A 21,013-nucleotide genomic window follows, 5' to 3' on the forward strand; every position below is an offset into this window, starting at 1 on the left:
ACAATCTTGTATCTAACAAGCTACTACAGCATGTAAACTCCTGTGACTCCTACTCATAACCTTACAAATATATCAACAACTAAGAATAGAACCAGGCTAAGAAATAGTGCAAGATCCTTAAAGGAAACTTAAGGATACTTTTGCCCAGTGAAATCTTAAGCAACTGGGGTTCTAAAAATTCAGCCAATTCTGTTGTCAAGAAAACGTGGCACCATTTGAGGCTGAGAACCTGAGTTAGAAAATAGCTTAAGAATGCACAGGAGTTAAAAATCAGCAAGCAAGGGGGTTGAGGCAATGCAGTGCACTCAGATTATTGTTGGCCCTTAGACTGTAGGTTCCCCACCAAAGACATAGACTATCAAAGGGTAAGTAGGTTCTATAGCAGGGGTGGACACCTATGGAAGGATAGTGGGCCACATTGTTTTTGTTCATTCGTTCAGTCATTTCCAACTCTTCGTGACTTCATGGACCATTCCACACCACACCTGTCAGCTGTCACCACCCCCAGCTCCTTCAAGGTCAATCCAGTCACTTCAAGGATACCATCTATCCATCTTGCCCTTGGTCAGCCCCTCTTCCTTTTTCCTTCCATTTTCCACAGCATCATTGTCTTCTCTAAGCTTTCCTTTCTCCTCATTATGTGGCCAAAGTACTTCATCTTGGCCACATTAGCTGCCCAAAAATATCACAAGGGGGCATTTTCAGTATGTTTTGGGGTTTTCCTAGACCATTTGAGGCACAAAAGAGGCATTTATTCAACAGACAGGGAACAGAAGTCAGTTCTCCCATTTCTGTTTTTTAAAAAGGGCTCCGGGTGGGTCCAAACAATAATGAAAAGCCCCCACATCCTGATAGGCCATTTTGGAACCATGTTTTTAATCTTGGAATGTTGTCTGCACTCCCTAGAGCAGGGGTTCTCAAACTAAGGCCCATGGGCCGGATATGGCCCTCCAAGATCATTTACCTGGCCCTCACTCAGGGTCAACCTAAATCTGAAATGACTTGAAAGCACACAACAACAACAACCATTCTATCTCATCAAGCCCACACTTCCCATTGAAATACTAATAAGTTTATATTTGTTAAAATTGTTCTTCATTTTAATTATTGTATTGTTTTAAAGTATTTTTGCACTACAAATAAGATATGTGCAGTGTGCATGTAAATTCATGTTTTTTTCAAATTATAATCCAGCCCTCCCAACAGTTTGAGGGACTGTGACCTGGCCTTTTGTTTAAAACGTTTGAGGACCCCTGCCCTAGAGCAAAGCTTTCCAAACTGTGTGTCGTGACATACTACTGTGTTGCCTGTAGTCCACAAGTGTATTGCATGAAAAATACAAGTGGTTATCGCCTCTGTTGTTGCTCCTGTGGCCAACATGCTACTTCCAAGTAGTAGCCACTATTTGTAAGGATGGAGTTAGGTAGGCAGGTACCTAACTCCATCCTTACAAATAGTGGCTACTACTTGGAAGTAGCATGTTGGCCACAGGAGCAACAACAGAGGCGATAACCACTTGGGCAAACCTAGCCCAAGCCCAAGTTCCTTCCACCTACTGATTGTCCTTGGCTGTCTGCCTCACCTTCTGATGGCAGCAGCCTAAACAGCAGCTGGGGGAGGAAGAAAAAAAGGAGGAAGAAAAGACCCCTAAAGGACATCCAGTCCAGCCCCCTTCAGCCAGGCAGGAAGACACAGTCATTGTCTTCCCAACAGACTCTGTTCAAAAATCTCCACAGAAGATGACTCCACTGGCTCCCCAAGCAGTCTATACTTCACTACAGTTGGAAAAGACCCCCAAAGGACAATCCCATTTGGCCAGGCAGGAAGGCACAGATTATGTTGAACCCACATGGAGTAGCTATAGGAAACTACACAAAAATCAACTACAGTACATAAGAAATAAAGAAAATATTTCCAAACCTTGTTTATATAGTAAAGCCCTATAGGGATTCTGGGGGGCAATTTGGAAGAAAAGAACATTTGGAGCAAAACAGTCTTGGTGGGACCTGGGAACCATAAAAATGCCCTGTGGGAGGCATTTTCCATTCCTGCTCTATAGGGGCATGTGTATATAGATGTTGCCTTCAAGTTGCTGGTCAACCTATGAGGTCCCATGGATTTAAAAGGGTTTTCATGGGTAAGGAATACTTTATGCCCTTTCTATACCGTCATGTAATTCAGATTATCAAATCAGATAATCCACATTATCTGCTTTGAACTGGATTATCTGAGTCTACATTGCCATATAATCAGCTTCAAAGCAGATGATCTGAATTTATAGGGCAGTGTAGAAGGGGCCTTAGAGGTGGTTTTGCCTGTTCTTTCCTCTGCAATATAGTCCACACCACCTGCCATTTATTGGTGGCCTCTCACCAAGAACTATGCAGAATTGACTCTGCTTAGCTTCCAAGATCAGACCAGATCTGGTGACTTCAAGGTATTTATGGCTGTTATGTTTCTTCAAAGTTTAAATTTATATTTACAACAATCTTTCATGGCCCTAGCCTATAAGTTGTAAATATAAGTAAAATATTCCATATTTTTAAACAGAATTCCAATAATATTCTTACCAATGTATTTCCTTTTGTATGCCCAGAAGTTGGAAGATGTAGTTCAGACAGGGTAGAGCTCTTGCTAGATCTTCTGGGTTTTATTTCCTGGTAACGTTTCCTTTCCGCCCTCTGCTTTGCGCTCTCCTTTTTCATAGTACTAGGAGAGAGTTGGACTTTTAAATCCTTCTTGTTTTCTGTCATTCTTGATTTTGGGGAAGATATTTCACCATGTCTTCTGACTTTTTCTTTTAAAATCTCCTTAGATGAACTTCCACTACTTGATTTTTCTTTCTTGTTGTGTGCACTACCCGCGGATTGGTGTGAACGAGGTGGCCCTGGGTCTCTCTTTCTGTCAGACTTTCTCTTGCTTTTGGGTTTGTGATGATATTTACACGGCGCCTTTGCATCATCCTCAGACTCTGAATGTAAAAGAAGAAACGTCTGAGGGTTTACTGGAAAGGAAGGTTTGGTGTAGTAACTTGGCTTGCCAAGATAATTTCTCATTTCAGTTTGTACACCAATATCATGTGCACTCAAAAAAGATGAGGAAGCAAATGGTTCAGATACTCTCTTCATAACTTCACCAGATGGTTTGTTTTTCAATCCTGCTTCAAAGGACCTCCTCTTTAAAAGTGGCATCTCTGGATTTTCAGGACAAGGTGGCAACTTGTGACTTTCTCTCTTAGAACTATGTTTCGCTCTTTTTGGGAGGAATGAAGTCTGAGTTTCTTGGCTCCTTGTTTCTACTTCAAAAATATTGTCTGCAAACAAGTCTAGTGTTTCTCTTTTTATACCATGTTTTTCATCAGGTTCTGAAGTTTCATGAAGACTTTCCTTTGAATGCTCTTTGCCTCTGTCCGATACAACTACATCGTTAGTTTTCAAATCTTCTTCAGCATTTGTTAAAGGTATATGACAGCTTTTATCCTTTATCTCTGCTCCTTTCTTCATCTCAGTTCCAGGATGTGTGGGAAGATTCTCAATGCTTTTCTGTAAAACTGATTTTAAACCTTTTACTTCTGATTCTGAAAGCTCTTCTTTGTGGTCTTCTTGCAGAAGTCTGCCTAAGAGAGTCTTTAGATTGTGTAGTTCTTCTTCTGAAAACCTGTCATGCAGATTTTGGGTTAAGGGAGGTATCGTCTGCCCTTTTTTGGATTCTTCAGCCCCCCTTAATGATACTTCTTTGGCCACAATTGGAAAGAAGTGTTTGAGTATTTCTTGTAACTCTTTCTCTGTAATCACTTCTATCTCTGAAAGTCTCTTTGAAACAGAGCCTTGGATCTTCTTATTCAACGCAGACCTCAAATTAGCCATTTCTTCTTTGGAAAGGATTTCTAAGAGATTTTGAATACTTTTACTTAACACAGGTGTTTCTTTAGCAAGTTCTTCATCCGATAAAATATAGTCTTCTTGCAGGACCTCTTTTGGTGTCATTATGGGTTTCTCTTTCTGGGGAAAGGTCAACCTCCGGCATGCTGTTTTCAAATATTTCGGTGTTACTCCAATTTCTGCAAGTTTATCTTTAAGATGATCCTGAAGCTTTTTGCTTAAAAATGATTTTAAACCTGTTATTTCTGTTTGTAAAACCTTTTCAAGTAGAATGTCAAAATTGGAAGGTCGCTGTTTACTATCTGTTTCTGTGCTAAATGGTAGTTTTACTCGAATTATTTCCAATGAGGACTCCTTTCTTAGAGGACAAAGGGCTTCTTTGTTATCTTCCAGTTTGCTTGTGGCTAGTTCTGCCCCTTTAACAACTGGTTCAGTTTCAGGAATGTCTCCTAAGTGACTGTCACTTAGTGATTTTATTGTTATTATTTCACTTTCCTTTCTCTTTAGCAAATCAGCGGCACTTGGAAGAGAAAACTTCTCGTCTTTCTCAGCTACTTTCAAATCTGGAATTATTCCCTGTTGACAAAATTTCCTAACAAGACGGGTTTGCAAGTTTTGACTCACAATTTCTTTCAACTTCATTATGTCTGGCTTTGAAAACTTTACTCTAGAAACAGGTCTTTTGTCCTCAGGCAAGTGTTTTTCCTGAAGATTGTCTTCTAGTTCTTGGAATAGCTGTGTTTCTGACAGCCTCTCTGCAACTAGATTTTCAACGTTTTTACTTAGAACTGATTCCAGTGCAGAAACTTTCACAAGTTTATCAGCCAGAAAGTCTTCAAGAAAGCTCTTAAAATAAATATGGGCCTGATTTACTTCTGCCTCTGACATTTTATCTCCAGGGAACTTTGGAGAAATATCCCGTGGTTTTGGTTCTTCTTCTTCTTCTGTGGCAATTTTGTGACCTTCTTCTAAACTCATATTTTTTTCTATGAGTCTTAGAATAGACAGTTGTTCACCAGTCCTGGTTGGTTTGGTGTCTTGACCATGGTCTACCTTTGTAGAAGGAACCCCATGTGGTGGATCTTGGTCTTCTTGTTCTTTCGTATCATCGGAAAAGTATGGTTCATCTAGATATCTGTATTCATGTGTATTACCTCTTCTGGGTGCTGGTGGATTTACTTTACAGACACGTCTCAAGAATGGTTCAAATTTGTTCCCACTAAAAACTGCTTCCTGGAACTATGGTTTTAAAGAAGAGAGGCCATTGTTAGGATACTCCAAATGCTGAGTGCAAGAGATATGTGAGTTATAGGGATTTAGAAATCATCTCATTTTCATATGCCACTAACTAATGAAGAGTTTACATAGGGAAAAGGTGTACAAATAATACTTAAATGCCAATATGAAAAAGTCCCCTCTTGTGAATAATATCCTTGCACTCTAAGGCCCCTTCTACACTGCCATATAATCCAGTTCAAAGCAGATAATCTGAATTTTATATGGCAGCGTAGAAGGGGCCTAAAAGAATGTAGGAGCTGTAATCCAAATAAACGGGAAGGACAAAATTTCCCCAAACTTCTGACCTAGCATACACGGTAGTTAAGAAACATACTGTAAATGCAATCATTCAGTCACACATAAACAATATCTGGAACGAACTTCTCAGGAAAAGGGCAGAAGAATGGGGAGGCAGGACACAAAATATACAAGGGTAGGTCAAAAAGTTTTGCCTCCTGTGTTACAAAAATGTTTTAAATCAATATATAACAGCATAAGTTGCTACAGATCATAGCCTGAAACATCCCCCACTTAAAATTACTGTTCAACATAGTCACCATTAATTTGTACACATTTGTGTCATCATTTAACCCAGGCATCAAAACCATTTTGGAAAAATTCAGGGTTTTGCTTCATGACCCATGATTTTAAAACTGTTTTAACGTCATTCAATGTCAGTCTACACAGAGAAGCCAGAAGTCCTCTGAAAGACAACCTACATAGTTTTAATGTCATTCAACTACTTGAATGACATTAAAACAATTTTAAAATCATGGGCCACGAAGCAAAACCCTGAATTTTTTCAAAATAATTTTGGTGCCTGGGTTAAACAATGGGGCAACTGTGTACAAATTAATGGAGACTATGTTGAACGGTAGTTTTGTGTAGAGGATAGTTCAGGCTATGATCTCCAGCAACCTATCCTAGTATATGTGCATTTATAACATTTTTATGACACAGGAGGCAAAACTTTTTGACCCACCCGCATATCTATCAGACTGAAAAACAGAGAAGAAACAATCCCAACAACTGTTTTCACTAGAAAAAATAAAAATAAGAAACAAACATTGAAAATGAGATTAAATAAGCTATGTTTTGATAACATTCATAAACAAAACGACACCAATACATTTCTAGTACTAATAGGTCAATATAAAAACCATCTTTGTCTCTCTAATACTCCTTCAGATGAGGCAAACTTGTTGGGATTCTTCTGGTATTTGTTGCTGTAATTTTCAGGATTTTTTGAAATAAAAACATTGATATTGTCCTTGGTTGTTTTCTGGCAATCCCTAGTGTCAGCTGCACCATTTCTTTTCTTTGTAATTCTGAGATATATCAAAAGAAAGAAGGGTTTCCTTTGCCTACTTACAGTTTTTAAAGAAATTTTCACTGTAATATCTCAGTAAAATAGCACTTTTGTAGTAAAACATTTAGGTATTTTTTAAAAAGAAAAATAATCACGTCAGTAAACCATGCCACATTTGGAAGAGGCTTAATGGATATTCAAGAAATAACTACAAATAACTACCAAAAGATGGGAATAAGTGAGAGTGGAGGTGTCATCAATGGGAAAACCCCCAAAAGCTACGTTGCAGTGGTTCTCAATCTGTGGGTCCCCAAGTGTTTTTGCCCACAACTCTCAGAAATCCCAGCAAGTTTACCAGTGGTAAGGATTTCTGGGAGTTAAAGGCCAAAACATCTGGGAAACCACAGGTTGAGAACCACTGCTATATTATGAGTATTCATGCTTCTTTAGATCAATCTGGAAGAGACCTGAGATAAAGAAACAAGTTCTGATAACTAAGGTGGAGGGAAAGAGAGTGTCAAGGATGCAGGACAAGTCAATTTTCAAATGATTTTCCATCTGTTAGAGTGGTAGTAATTTTCATGCAAAACATCCAGGAGGTGGTTTGTTAATCAGATGCAGGAAAAGGGATGAAGCCAGATTATATCAAATTATAGCCTGTGTAAGGCCGCTCTGAGTCCCCTTCGGGGTTGAGAAGGGCGGGGTATAAATACTGTAAATAAGTATATAATAAATAAATATCACCTCCTTGCCTTTTCTGTGTCAAGCCACAAACAATTATACTTTATAATAAATGCTGCATATCATTGTCTGACTACAATTGTGCATAGCCAGTTATTCCTTACCCCACTGTCTTTCCAACGACAAAGCTGTTCTGATTTGACAAGTGGATCTAGAAGGAAGTGAGAGACATTGGAAACTAAAACATCAAAGTCTAAATTAGTACCTTCTTGTTTAATCATAAAGTGTTAAATCTGAAATCATGCATACACTTGTATCCGCTGGACTGGTATCCCAAATTATTCACATTTGACAAAATATGTCCCTTGTAATCCTTTCTAGTGCTATGGCATTCTTGGGTCAGAAGTTCTTCATTTCAATAGGGTATGGTATTACACTATGTAACACAATTTGGGGGGAAATCTGTTCCTGGTTTGAAAGTATTATTTCCTGTTTAATTGTGTACTTGCTACTTTGAAAATAGATGTTCTACTGCAGAAACTTCATTTTTGTGGCTGGCACAAACTAGGTTGAATTGTTTGGGACTCAATGAGATGTTCATTGAAAAACTAGAGCAAAATGTGCTGCATGATGTCCCCAAAAACAAAGCTTTTGCATTTTATTAAACTGTCCCCATGTTCTTATGATAGACCCAATTAGGATATGGCATTTATAACTCAGGAAAAAAATCGTGTTACATATTGTTATGCATTAGTTTTGCATATTCCTGTAATGTTCAGGAATGTATTGCACATGGAGATGGGAGTTAGTTCTACCATCACATAGAATCAGACAACCAGTGTGAGTGGAAAGACATTGTGGTATATTTAGTAAAAGACCAATTTGGGAGTTCCACTATATCATCCACCATTAAGGAGCCCCTGGTGGCACAGTGGGTTAATCCCCCATGCCGGCAGGACTGAAGACCGACAGGTCACAGGTTCGAATGCAAGGAGAGCAAGGATGAGCTCCCTCTATCAGCTCCAGCTCCTCATGCGGGGACATGAGAAAAGTCTCCCACAAGGATGATAAAACATCAGAACATCTGGGCGTCCCCTGGGCAATGTCCTTGCAGACAGCCAATTCTCTCACACCAGAAGTGACTTGCAGTTTCTCAAGTTGCTCCTGACATGACACAAAAAACAAAATACACTATTAAGATTATTATTAAATTGATAAAATGAGAGTGAAAGGGGATCAAGAAGAGAATTTCAGTGTATATTACTGCAATATTTAAGGCAGAGTTATAATATCAAATAAAAAATAACAATACTACAGCAGAAGCTTACTTTATTATAGCTTCATAGTGGAAACTCAGAAATCAGACATCAGACCCTAAACAAAAAACCTCCAACCAAATCCAAGACCAAACCCTAAAGACTGCAGGCAGATGCAAACCATTATAACAGCAGCAATGAGATCCACCTGCACCCAATTGACCAAACCCAAGCCACAAGCATTTCAGCAATTAAAGGCACAAACTTACTTACACAAATATAACCAAATACATACAATGAACAATATAATTTTGCACATTTTACAATACTTCTAACACTCCTCCACAAAATTATATTAGTTCATATTTATACATTCATAAATTCAATTTTTCACAAAACTGGTTATGTTTTTCACAAGTAAGAGGTTTCGTCAAAATATCTGTAACATTTTCAACTGAAGGAACATAATTGAGAACAATTCTTTTGTCCTTAACAAATTGTTGCACATTTGAATATCTAACATTAATGTATCTAGACTTCGTTTTCATATTTTGACTTTTACCCAAAGCGATGCAGGTTTGAGAATCAACATAAACTTGTATTGGCAATTCTAAGTCAATGTTCAGACTTTTAATCAAAGATTCTAGCCATTCTGCTGATGTCAAAGCATCAGACAACGCTGAGAATTCAGCTTCTCCAGTACTTAATGCCACAATGTTCTGTTTTCTGCTCTTCCAGCACACTGGTGTATTTGCGTATTTTATTACAAATCCAGTAACAGATTTATTTTCCTTTAGATTTGTGAAAGAACTATCGCAATGTATTTCTAAAGACTTTTTGTCATCTGGACAAATTCTGAAAACTTTTTCAGCAGTTTGTTTTAAATATCTCAGAACTCTTTTTACTCCAGCCCAGTCTGTATGTGAGGGATTTTGAATCCTTTGACTTAGGATACCAACAGAAAAAGAAATGTCAGGCCTTGTGTTGTTTGCAATGTACAATAAAGAGCCAATAACTGAACGATAAATGAAATTGTTAACAAACACTTCTCCATCTACATGTTGTAAAAACTGAAGAGCCATGGGTGTATTAACAGTGTTTGCATTTTCCATTCTGGTTCTTCTCAAAAGATCATAAATCTTGTCAGTTTGGTTTAATTCAAAACCACTTTCATTTCTGGCAATATTTATGCCAAGATATCTATTAACATCTCCAAGATTTTTGATTTTCAATACTTTGCTCAAATTCTGAAATACTTCCTGAATGTTTTCCTCAGATCCAATACATAACACATCATCCACATAAATTACAATGAACATTTGTGTGTCTCCACTTCCTTTTGAGTACAAACAAGGATCAAAACTATTGGCAACAAAATTCAACTTTGTCAACACTTTGTCTAAATGTAGGTTCCAATTACGTGCACTTTGTTTAAGACCATAAAGACTTTTCTTAAGAAGATAAGTCCCTTCAGGAAGGTCAGATTCAAAACCTGGGATAGCAGATATATAAACTTTCTCCTCCAAGTCTGCATGAAGATACGCAGTATTCACATCAAAATGTTTGACTTTTAAATTCCTATTACTGGCAATTGCAAGGGTTATTTTTAGTGCTTCCCCAGACACTGTGGGGCTAAATATCTCATTAAAATTTTCTCCATATATCTGTTCAAAACCTCTAGCAACTAACCTGGCTTTGTACAAAAAACCACCATCCTTTGTTTGTTTACGTCTATAAACCCAACGACAACTTAGAACCTTTACATTGTCAACTGTTTTAGACTTCTCCATGACTTGCAAATCTTTCAAAGCATCAAATTCACTTTGCATTGCTTTTAACCAAAGATTTCTCTCAGTCTCATCTCTTTTCAACATCTCTTTATAACTTTGAGGTTCAGACCAGTCATGTTCTTGTATTTTCACAACTTCACAATGGTATCTCTTTGGAGGAATACCCTTAGTTGTCCTAGAACTGCGCCTAGGAATGGTCCTAGTACTATCTCCTCCATCAGTCTCATCAGTTTCTGAATTACTAGAGCTAGTACTATCTGAACTAGAAGATTCAGCTTCAGCTTTTCTCTTCTGAGGTTCTGTCCTTTTAATTACAGGACTACTGCCTTGTAACTGACTAGAAACAGATTCTTGCTTCACTTGCACTTGTGTTCCAAACTGTGTATCTTGAGATGTGCTTGGTTGTATATTTTGCTGTGCAGTCTGTTGTGAAACTGATTGCACTTGTGTAGCAGGCCGCTGTGAAACTTGCTGTGTAGTTGGCTGTGTGGTTAGTGGTGTGTGCATTTGAGTAGTATTGAAAGGCAGAAACACTTCCTTATTTGAATGAATCCTTTCCCAACCACTGTGTTGTTGGAACTTCACATTTTTAGAAACTAACACCCTATTATTACCACACCAAAATCTCCAACCTTTTGACTCAGAAGCAGGGCCTAGATATTTCAATTTCTTCCAAATAGAATCCTTTTTATGTCTTTGTTGAGAAGGAATTAAGACATATGAGTCACTTCCAAAAACTCTGATTGAACTCAAATCAGGAGTTTTTCCAAAAAACAACACATAAGGAATACTATTGACACTTTTGCAAAAAGAACGATTGAGCACAAAAGTGGCATTTGCCACGGCTTCAGCCCACAATCCATCAGATAAACTAGCATCTCTTAACATTTTTCTAGCCACAACCTTTACAACACCTATCCACCTTTCTGCAACCCCATTTTCACTGGGTGAGTAAGGATTTGTTAACCTGTGAACTATGCCAAACTTTTCAAGCAAATTTTGCATTTGTTTGGACATAAACTCAGCACCACGATCACTCTGAAAAGCTTGTACTGGGTACTCAGGAAACTGTGTTTGCATTAGCTTCAGCCAAGCAGAAATTTTTTGAAAAACTTCACCTTTAGTTCTTAGAAAGAAGGTGAACTTCAGCCTTGAAAAATCATCTACCAAAATCAAAAAATATTTTGACCCGCCTACAGAAGTAGGATGAGGACCAGATACATCAATATGGACAAGCTCTAAGACCCTTTTTGAAACTCTAGCACTGTATTTTGCTATAGGAGCTTTCTTAAGATTTTCTGCTGCACAAATTTCACAATCTAGAAAATTCTTACATCCTTGAATAGGAATCTCACACAACTCAGCTGTCTGTCTTAGATACTGCCATGACAAATGACCCATTTTCCTGTGAAATTCATGAATACATTTGTCGTGTAATGGCCTGGGATTATCAGGTATCTGCTTAATGCAAGCAGACACATTTGTAGCAGACTTTAAAACAAAAAATCCCTTTTCTTGTCTCAGTTGCACTTCATTACCTTGAAGATCAATTAGCATAGACTTTTCTTTCTTTAAAGACACCTCAAAACCTTCATCCAAAAGTTTGTTGACACTGAGAATATTATACATAATTTCTGGTACATAGTACACATTCTCAAGAGTACATTTCAGACTGTCAATATAAAGATCACCACAAGAAAATACTTTAACTTTTCTATCATCTGCCAAAGAAATAAAGTTTATATCAGAGTCTCTCACATTTGTCAACAGTTCTATAGTTTTTACCAAATGCTGAGAACAGCCTGAGTCAATAATGAAAGAGTTCATTGTATCCTTCTTAGAGGTCACCAGGAAAGCATGCTGTAAGTCCTTTGAAGAACTAGGTCTCTCCACTTGCTTGTTTCTCCATTGTCCTGGATTTTGTTTGCAATTCTTAGCATAATGCCCTTTCTTTTTACATTTAAAGCACACAATTTGTGACTTTGGCTTAGCAACACAAGCAGTGTCATTAGAAGCAGTCCCAGAACTTGAACTCTTCTGCATAGGAGCAAAACTTCTCAATTTGCGTTGAGCTTCAAATTCCATAATTTTCCCCGAAATAAAAGGTATCGTAAGATCCCTGTCTGGAATTCCATGAAGAGAGTCCATAAACGCATAAAAAGGGCGAGATAGAGATCCCATCAAGATTAACGCTTGTTGCTCAGGGGGAAAAATAATGTCTCTTGCTCTCAATTCCGAAAAAAGAGCCACAACTTTTGTAACATGAGTTTGAACTGGAGTGCTCTCCTCATGTTTGAGGTTAAACAGCTGTCGCATAAGAATTATCTTTGAACCACTTGATTGTCTTTGAAACATATCTTTAAACAGATTCCACGCAGTTTGTGCATGAGGAATATTATGAAGGTGAACCAACAAAGAATCTGACACAGACAACTGAAGAAGCGCCAAAGCTCTTTCATCTTTTTGTTGATCCGCAGGAGTTAGTTGAGCTGGCAAATTCTCAATTATGTCCCATAAATTCTGGGAAACAAGATAAGCTTTAAATCTGATGCTCCAACTGAGCCAGTTACTATCAGATAGTTTATCAAAAGGGAGTGAACCAACTTGAAGAGGCGGCAAAGCCATTTTGGTATTTCACTTTAAAGTCCCAAAGTTCCAGAAACAAATACTTACTGCACCAAAAAAGAAAGGACCCCCAGTATACCCGGGTTTCAGCCCAGCCAATTTATATTCACTTCTTCAAGTAAAATTGGCTTCTAGCAGTCCAATATCTTTCAAAACTTTGCAGTAATTCTCTGGAATTCAAACACAGGGTCTGACTCACAAACTGTTTGCTTCTTCTTTTGGCTTCAGAAACATTTGCTGAAAAAACCTTTTGTGCAAGGCAAGACAGGAAAGCAACATAGTTGGCCCTTGCTGCTCAGGCACGTAGAAGGCAAATTCTCCAACATAGCAAGCCATAAATCTTCTTGATTTCTCTGAAGGCAAATCTTCCAAGGTTTAGTGTTCAGCAGCAAGCTATCACTTTAAACCTCGCTGCTCACCAAAGCAGCCAGGAGCAGAAGACTCAAAAATGCCTTCAAAAAACTTCTTAATGTTCCACCACATATTTCAAAAAACAAACCTCAGACACATGGATTATGCAGTGTTCTGGGCCCATAACCTGTCAGCAGAGTTATAATATCAAATAAAAAATAACAATACTACAGCAGAAGCTTACTTTATTATAGCTTCATAGTGGAAACTCAGAAATCAGACATCAGACCCTAAACAAAAAACCTCCAACCAAATCCAAGACCAAACCCTAAAGACTGCAGGCAGATGCAAACCATTATAACAGCAGCAATGAGATCCACCTGCACCCAATTGACCAAACCCAAGCCACAAGCATTTCAGCAATTAAAGGCACAAACTTACTTACACAAATATAACCAAATACATACAATGAACAATATAATTTTGCACATTTTACAATACTTCTAACAAGGTCTATACATAAGTTTTTTGAGCAAAGATAACAATTCCCCTTAAGATAGCATACTCAAGCTGCAAAACCTTTATATACAGGAATGTGTGATTCTTCCCTCAGATTTTTTGTTTTATTGCTATAACAACAGCTTTTTTTCATGTCAAGAGTGACTTGAGAAACTGCAAGTCACTTTGGTGTGAGAGCATTGGCCGTCTGCAAGGACGTTGCCCAGGGGATGTCTGTATATTTTACCATTTTGTGAGAGGCTTCTCTCATGTCCATGCATGAGAAGCTGGAGCTAACAGACGGGAGCTCACCCTGCTCACCGGATTCAAATCACCGACCTTTTGGTCAGCAGTCCTGCTGGCACAAGGGTTTAACCCACTGCACCACCAGGGGCTCCTTAATGGTGGATGATATAGTGGAACTCCCAAATTGGTCTTTTAATAAATATACCACAATGTCTCCATTATAACAGCTGTATGGAATGAAATGGCATAAAATGCTAAAGAAAGGCCTCCAGCTCATCAAAGCTCCGAGGTAATAAATCAAAACAAAAAATATATAAGCTTTATAAATTATACAAATCAACCAAGTGAAATATACAATTGTTTTGTTGTGAATGGTTATTCCTGTATCTCCCCATTGTGGAAGAAGGAAAGGAACTATAGCGCCGTTCACCCTCTGACTTCTAGAAAGCCTCAAGAAGCCATTCCCACTTGCTTCCAGATGCATGAGGCTACAATTCTCACCATCCCCATCCAATATGGCTCATAATGACTGGTGATAATGGAACTGTTATCCAACACATTGAGAAAATGCCAAAATGTTAATGGCTGAGCTATAATCGTTGGACATTATTCCTGCTTCCTATTTCTTCTCCTCATGTGCCAGAATAGGATAGGGATTAAAAACATGATATCTTTCTACCTGTGAGACGCCTTTTCTTCTGAAAGTCTTTAATGTTATGTTTTAATGTATTGATTTTAGAGTACAAACTGCCGGAAACAGATAATTGCTATTAAAAAGTGATGTTGTTTACCTGCTACTCCTGGAACAAGCTGAGGAAAACCAGATCTGGGAAACGATTCCTTTAACTTTTAAGACACAATATAGAAAGGGAGGAGTTAGAAAGAAAACATGCATTATTAATTATGGCATATCTTTTTAGAAGTTGGAAATCCATAATGTATAAAACAACAAGCTGAAGGTAACCTCATTATGCAAAGCAATGGACACACCGGAAGCATCCTTCTGTTTTTATCATGCTTGAAATGCTTCTTTATGAAAGCTCAATATGAACAAATCAAACTGAATTGTGCCTGTTTTACCCAAAGTGATATTTGTTAAATGCTGCTAAGCCCAGATTGTTCAGGGAAAAAAATCTCCTAGTCAACGGGCTGTGGTATACAAAACATTATGCTGTGATCAAAGTGTTAGCTTCTAAGGTCCCTTCTACACTGTGCTATAAAATACAGATTATCTACTTTGAACTGGATTATATGGCAGTGTAGAAGGAGCCTTAGAGTGGCAGGCTGCACCTTGTCTGCACTTTTCTGCTGACTGCATTCCAGAAGATTTGCCATTCCCTCCAGTGTTTCACTGATGACCGTATATAGACTAATGTTCTAAAGTAATATTTGCATGTAGAATAATGCTTTGCCACGGCACTGGTGTTCCCGCAAGCCCCAAGAATGCACAGGGTGGCATAGGGCAAGCTACACTGCCATAAAATCCAGTTCAAAGCAGATAATCTGGATTTTATATGGGAGGGACCTAAATCAACTCCCAGGATTTACTAGCTGAAAAAAGTTTGTAGCCAAATTCAAAACAGGGCAATAGGATTTTTGCAGGGTAGAAAGAAACAGTGCTTGTCTCCTCCATGTGCAATACCATGCTGAGCAATGAATTCGCTTTGGGATTTTGCCAACATTTAAATTGAGGGCCCTTCCACATAGTCCTATATCTCAGAATATCAAGGCAGAAAAACCCACAATATCTGCTTTGAACTGGGTTATTTGGGTCACACACAGATATAGGGCTGTGTGGAAGGGCTCTACCTCTCTAAATTGCTGAACCTTGACTTCAAATAGGTCAATAACTCCTTTAATGTTCAGATTAAAACCTGGATCACACTCAAGACTTTACTGACATGAGAGCCACCAGCAATCATTGATGCTGAAGATACAAGCTGAGATTTTCCCTGGCAGACTCAGCTGAGAAGCTCAGCAGGCTGGTGGTGACTGTTTAGTGTGTGTTGTTGTATGTTTGTATGATGGGTATGATGTGTCCCCCAACACTCAGCACTGGCCTGAAGAAGAAGTAGAAGCCAAAGACCAAGCAACATGTCCCTATTTTAGGGCAAAACCAGATCAGATTGATACAAAAAAAATCTAGCAGTCATCACTCACTTACTTTAAAATCTTGGTTTTCTATAGTGAACAGACAATGAGTTAAAAACAAGATGGTGTAACATTTCTATAAATGTATCTGATCTGTTTTCACCCTAAAATGCAAGGCCTGTGGACTGAATCTGACCCTCCATGTCATTTTATGTGGCCTTCCAGATGCTGGACTGCAACTCCTGTATTCCTCCACATTAGACATCATGAATAGAGCTAATGGGATTTGGGATACATCTGGATACATCAGTTTGTTCTGTTTAGTCAGGAAAGTGAGGTTTGCATCCAGATACAAGGCTTGTGGAGATGATGTCTGACTTTCAAATTGTCTTTTAACCTTTCTCCATCCTCAGAGCCACAAGTGATGGTGGGTTGCAATTCCCATTATCCCCAATCCGCATGGCGGATGATCAAAAGTGATGGGAGTTGTCATTCAACAAATCTGGGGACCCGAATTGAGTGGAAACTAAAGAGTACCAACCAATTGGCCCTCTATGTCCATGGATGCAATGGCCCTTTGAAGGTGATCATGAGGCTGATGTGGCTCAATGAAATTGAGTTTAACACCTTTGCCCTAAAGTATTTATAGAATTGTCATAACTTTTCCGAAAGAATTGTAAGATATGTGGTGCAAATTTTCTTAGAGAAATTCCAAGAACCTTCAGAGAACTGCATGTTCAAGGCTGTTGCACTTAAGTTCTGAACCACCTTTTACACCACATACCACACTATGTACAAATAGTCCAGTAAGATAAAGTTTATTAAGGAAAGTTTATTATCCTTTCCTTATCTCCAAGCCACTGAGAAAACCTAGTCTGTCTTTGTTTAACATTTTGCCTCCGGAGTTACAGGCAACTTGATCTGGAAAAACATTCATCTCCCGCATCCCTTTCAGATTGCAACTCTATCAGATTCTCATGAGAACTGCTATCGCTTTCTCCAGTCACCTGGCAACTGCCATGAGAATCCATAACAACTCCCTTGAAGCCACTTCCATCCTCCCCTGGCATTCCAGTCTCCATCCCAGCAACCCCTTCCTCATCTTTTGAGCACTCAGACTCTGACCAGGCTACAACAAAGGGTTTCTTGGCTAGGGAAAAAAAACATTTTAAAGACAGTGGAGGAGTATTATCTTCAAAATACCATAATTGACCCATCACTCCCCTCCCCCACTTTGGCCACATGAAAAGATCATTTGAAAACAGCATATGGAATAACTTTACTTGTGTTTGGGCAAGAGGTGATGAGACTATATGTTACCTGCATTGGTTCTGGGAGATACTCTAGGGTAGCTGTTTTTTTCACTATGTCAGGAAGTTTTTCTTGTACTTCTGGACCCGTAGAAGCCGAGCTTTCAACATCTCTTGGCTCAGAAAATTCTGCTGGCACTTCACTGGAACTTGACAATGAAGTTTCAGATCCACCTTTTCCTGTTGTGACCTTATCTTCCAAGACATCCACTTCTTCTGAAGACCTAGAGGGACTGCTTCTGGTAGAGCAAGATGTTACAGCCAGCACTGGGATTTGATGGGTAGTGTCAGTGCGTTCTACCAGTCCAGTTACTATTTCAATTTCCCCTTCTGATTCACTATCCTCAAGTTTAGGTGCAGGAAGTTGCACATACAACTTAGGAACATCTGGAGGGACACCTTCCCATCCCTGGAAAAGAAGAATGACACAACAACAGCAGTAAGTCTAATTTAAAAGATGTACTAAAGAGCAACCTGGAATGACTGTAAATATTTTTGTAACTATTTTGATTTCAGCTTTAATGAAAGACATGCCACTTGAAACACTTAGAAGAGCAGCCTGCATCAATCTGATACTTCCAGGAAAACACAGAGTTAAATTGGAAGTTATGGGAATGTGTGATCCCTTTGATTAATAACTTTCCTCTCTCATAATGTGTTTTTCATTCACTCTTTGCTTCAGCAATTAGACTTCATATTATGCTTGTGTCTGGTTTTCAATAAACAATCACAAAACACAACAAATGCTAAATATGTAGGCGAGGACAATCATGTAGCGTAACAAACAGGCATCTTTCACTACAGGGAAGATCGCCTTTTTAAAAATGAATGCTAAACATATAAGCACATCTGACTTATAGATTTCTTCCCTAAGGAGAAGAATTTAAGACTATTTCATGGATTTTAATTCCAAAATATATCGCCACTGTCTTGATGTGTACAAAAGCAGAAAGGTGAAATCAGACTAGCTATTGCTTCTTTGTCCATAATACATATCTAAGTGACTTACTGGAAATGTATTCAGTTTGAACTCTTTAGACTAACTGCAACTGTTACAGTCACAATGTCTGGTCTTATTTTTGGACTTTACTGTCCCGTATCCATCACTAACACTTTTGTGCTTGATTCGGAATTCTGAGTAACTTCAAAATTGCATTTATTTGTGACATTTGAGTTAACATTTTAAAAGTCTTTTACTTTGGATGTGGATTTTAAGCAACCAATAAAACCTATTTTCAAATATTCTGTTCCATTTCAAGTACCGTGTATACTCGAGTATAAGCTGACCCGAATATAAGCCGAGGCACCTAATTTTACCACAAAAAACTGGGAAAATGTATTGATTTGAGTATAAGCTGAGGGTGGGAAATGCAGCAGCTACAATTAAATTTCAAAATAAAAATAGATACCAATAAAATTATATTAATGTTTTTTAATATTTACATAAAACTGTAATTCTAGATAAGACTGTCCAACTCTGATTAAACCATTATTCTAACCTTCTACAATGTAAATATGCTTACATGTCCTCCAATAAAAATAAATAGAGTAAAATAATAATAATAATAATAATAATAATAGAGTAAAATAATAAATGTAACAACAATAATAAATAGAGTAAAATAATAAATGTAATAATAATAACAATAATAAAATAACAAATGTAATAATAATAATAATAACAACAACAAAGCAAAATAATAAATAACATTGACTCGAGTGTAAACCGGGGGAGACTTTTTCAGCCTAAAAAAAGGACTGAAAAACTAGGTTTATACTCAAGTATATAGTTCGTTGGATCGTTTTGGTCTCCTTTTTTGAATATTGGGACCATTATAGAGGAGGTCCATGCCTTTGGCATGTACCCCGTTTCGTTGATCCTTGTGAATCGGTTTGCTAGTAGATTTGCCCACCACAGTGGGTTTGCCTTCAGTATTTCAGGGATAATGGCATCGCTACCTGGGGCCTTGTTTGTCTTCAGGTTGTGTATCAAGACGATTTCCTGAGATGTAACTGGCTCCCAGCTTGGACCCGCTAGCTCTCCACTGTCCTCGTTTTCTTGGGGAGGGTTTATTCCAGCGAACACTTTCGAGAAGTGCTCGGCCCATCTCTATAGGGAGATATCTGCTCTTGATGGTTCATGGGGGTAGTTTGTTTTGTTTACTATTGACCAGAATTTCTTGGTGTCGTTTGATTGTGATGCCTCCAGCAGCTGCTTCCAGTCAGCTATGATGCGTGCCTTATGTTTTTGGCCCATAAGGAGCTGGAGCTGTTGCTTAGACTCTCTAATTGTTATAAGAAGGAGGGTGTTTGAAGTGGTGCGATAGCCATTGTAAAGTGAGCGAATCTGTTTATTTATCATTATGCACTCTTTGTCGAACCAGTTTTTTGGTTTGGCGGTAGGTTGCTTCAGAGTTCTTTGCCAGTCATATAGTTTCGAAGAGATAGATTTGACAAGGGATTCATACCCAATTATTGCCTCCTCGCAATCTGAGCTTTCGGTAATCCTAGCTTCCATGGACATCACTTCGTTAGAGCTTAATAAGTTGAGGCACATCTCCTTCGTCCTTTCATTCCACTTCAATCTAGTATGTTGTTGATGTGATTGTTCGGGTGCAAGGATATTACCTTGCTCTAAGTCCAGAGTGAGGAGGAGGGGGAGATGATAGCTTACTAAATAGTTTCCTACAGCAAATGAATCAATGCTGCTTGTCAAAGAGGGTGAGATCAAAAGATAGTCTATCACACTGGAACCTCTTGAAGACACAAAGGTATATTCGTCCGCGTTGGGAAATTGGATAAGCCCATTTAGCCAAAAAAGGTTAAGCTGTGTGGCCATTTTGAGCAAGCATTTCCCGGCTTGGTTGCATACTTGGTCTTTAGAGTGTCGGGCTTCTGGAGTTAGTAAGGAGTAGAAGGGGTCTTCATCCAAGCCCTCCTCTCTCATCAGGTTCTCCAGGCTAGCCCCCACCCTAGCATTGAAGTCACCCGCAATAATAAAATCACAAGAGGGATTCTCGGACTTTAAGCCTAATATGAAGGATGTTAGTTTGTCCCAGTGGATGGCTGTTTCATTTTTCCCCATGCTGCTTGGCATGTAGGTGTTGACAAAGCAAAGCAAAGGCGATGTCACAACTTCTCTATGGAGCACCCATCTGGTTAACCCCCAATAACAGCGCCATCAGATCTTTTCATTCGAAATTCCTCCATAAACTATATGGTGCCCCCAACTGTGTCCCGTATGCAGTTCTTTGTCTTGAATCTGGGCAATATTCTATTGAGGCTACTATCTGGCTAATCGTCATTAAATTTTGGCTATCTATACACTATCAAAGTCCCAGCGACTCTCTGACTCAACTCACCTTGAGCGAACTCCACCACTCCAAATGGTGCTCAACTGTCCTAGCAAAGATCGGGGAATTGGGCTACGACAGCGATTTCCTGACTCTACTATCTTTTTCCGAGATTTTTACCCTCATCAAAAGGAGGCTGCTAGAAAGGGACCACAACCAATTGTTGAGCTTGGCAAACAAATCCTGCTCACCTGCTCAACCTGGGGTCACCTATTAACTTGGCAATTCCATACACACAGGGAAATCCAGCCTTTTACATCTCAGAGCTCACCAACCCCTCTTACAGAAGAGCCTACATGCTGGCTAGATTTAACATCATGCCATCGCCGCTCCATAGAGGAAGA

The 21,013-nt window shown here is 38.7% G+C and overlaps 1 protein-coding gene across 1 annotated transcript in view; it reads right to left on the minus strand.

Annotated features, from left to right (window-relative positions):
- Positions 1–21,013, minus strand: part of C2CD6 (C2 calcium dependent domain containing 6) — a 52,232-nt gene that overhangs the window by 1,034 nt on the left and 30,185 nt on the right. Inside the window, exons 13-16 of the mRNA XM_067463781.1 lie at positions 17,327–17,725; positions 14,707–14,761; positions 7,314–7,360; positions 2,571–5,120 (exon numbers count right to left, since the gene is read on the minus strand). Of these exons, the coding sequence (XP_067319882.1) occupies positions 2,571–5,120; positions 7,314–7,360; positions 14,707–14,761; positions 17,327–17,725 (3,051 nt within the window). The remainder of the gene's footprint in view (positions 1–2,570; positions 5,121–7,313; positions 7,361–14,706; positions 14,762–17,326; positions 17,726–21,013) is intronic.

This window comes from Anolis sagrei, chromosome 1 (genome assembly GCF_037176765.1).
Source record: "Anolis sagrei isolate rAnoSag1 chromosome 1, rAnoSag1.mat, whole genome shotgun sequence".
Classification (NCBI taxonomy): domain Eukaryota; kingdom Metazoa; phylum Chordata; class Lepidosauria; order Squamata; family Dactyloidae; genus Anolis; species Anolis sagrei.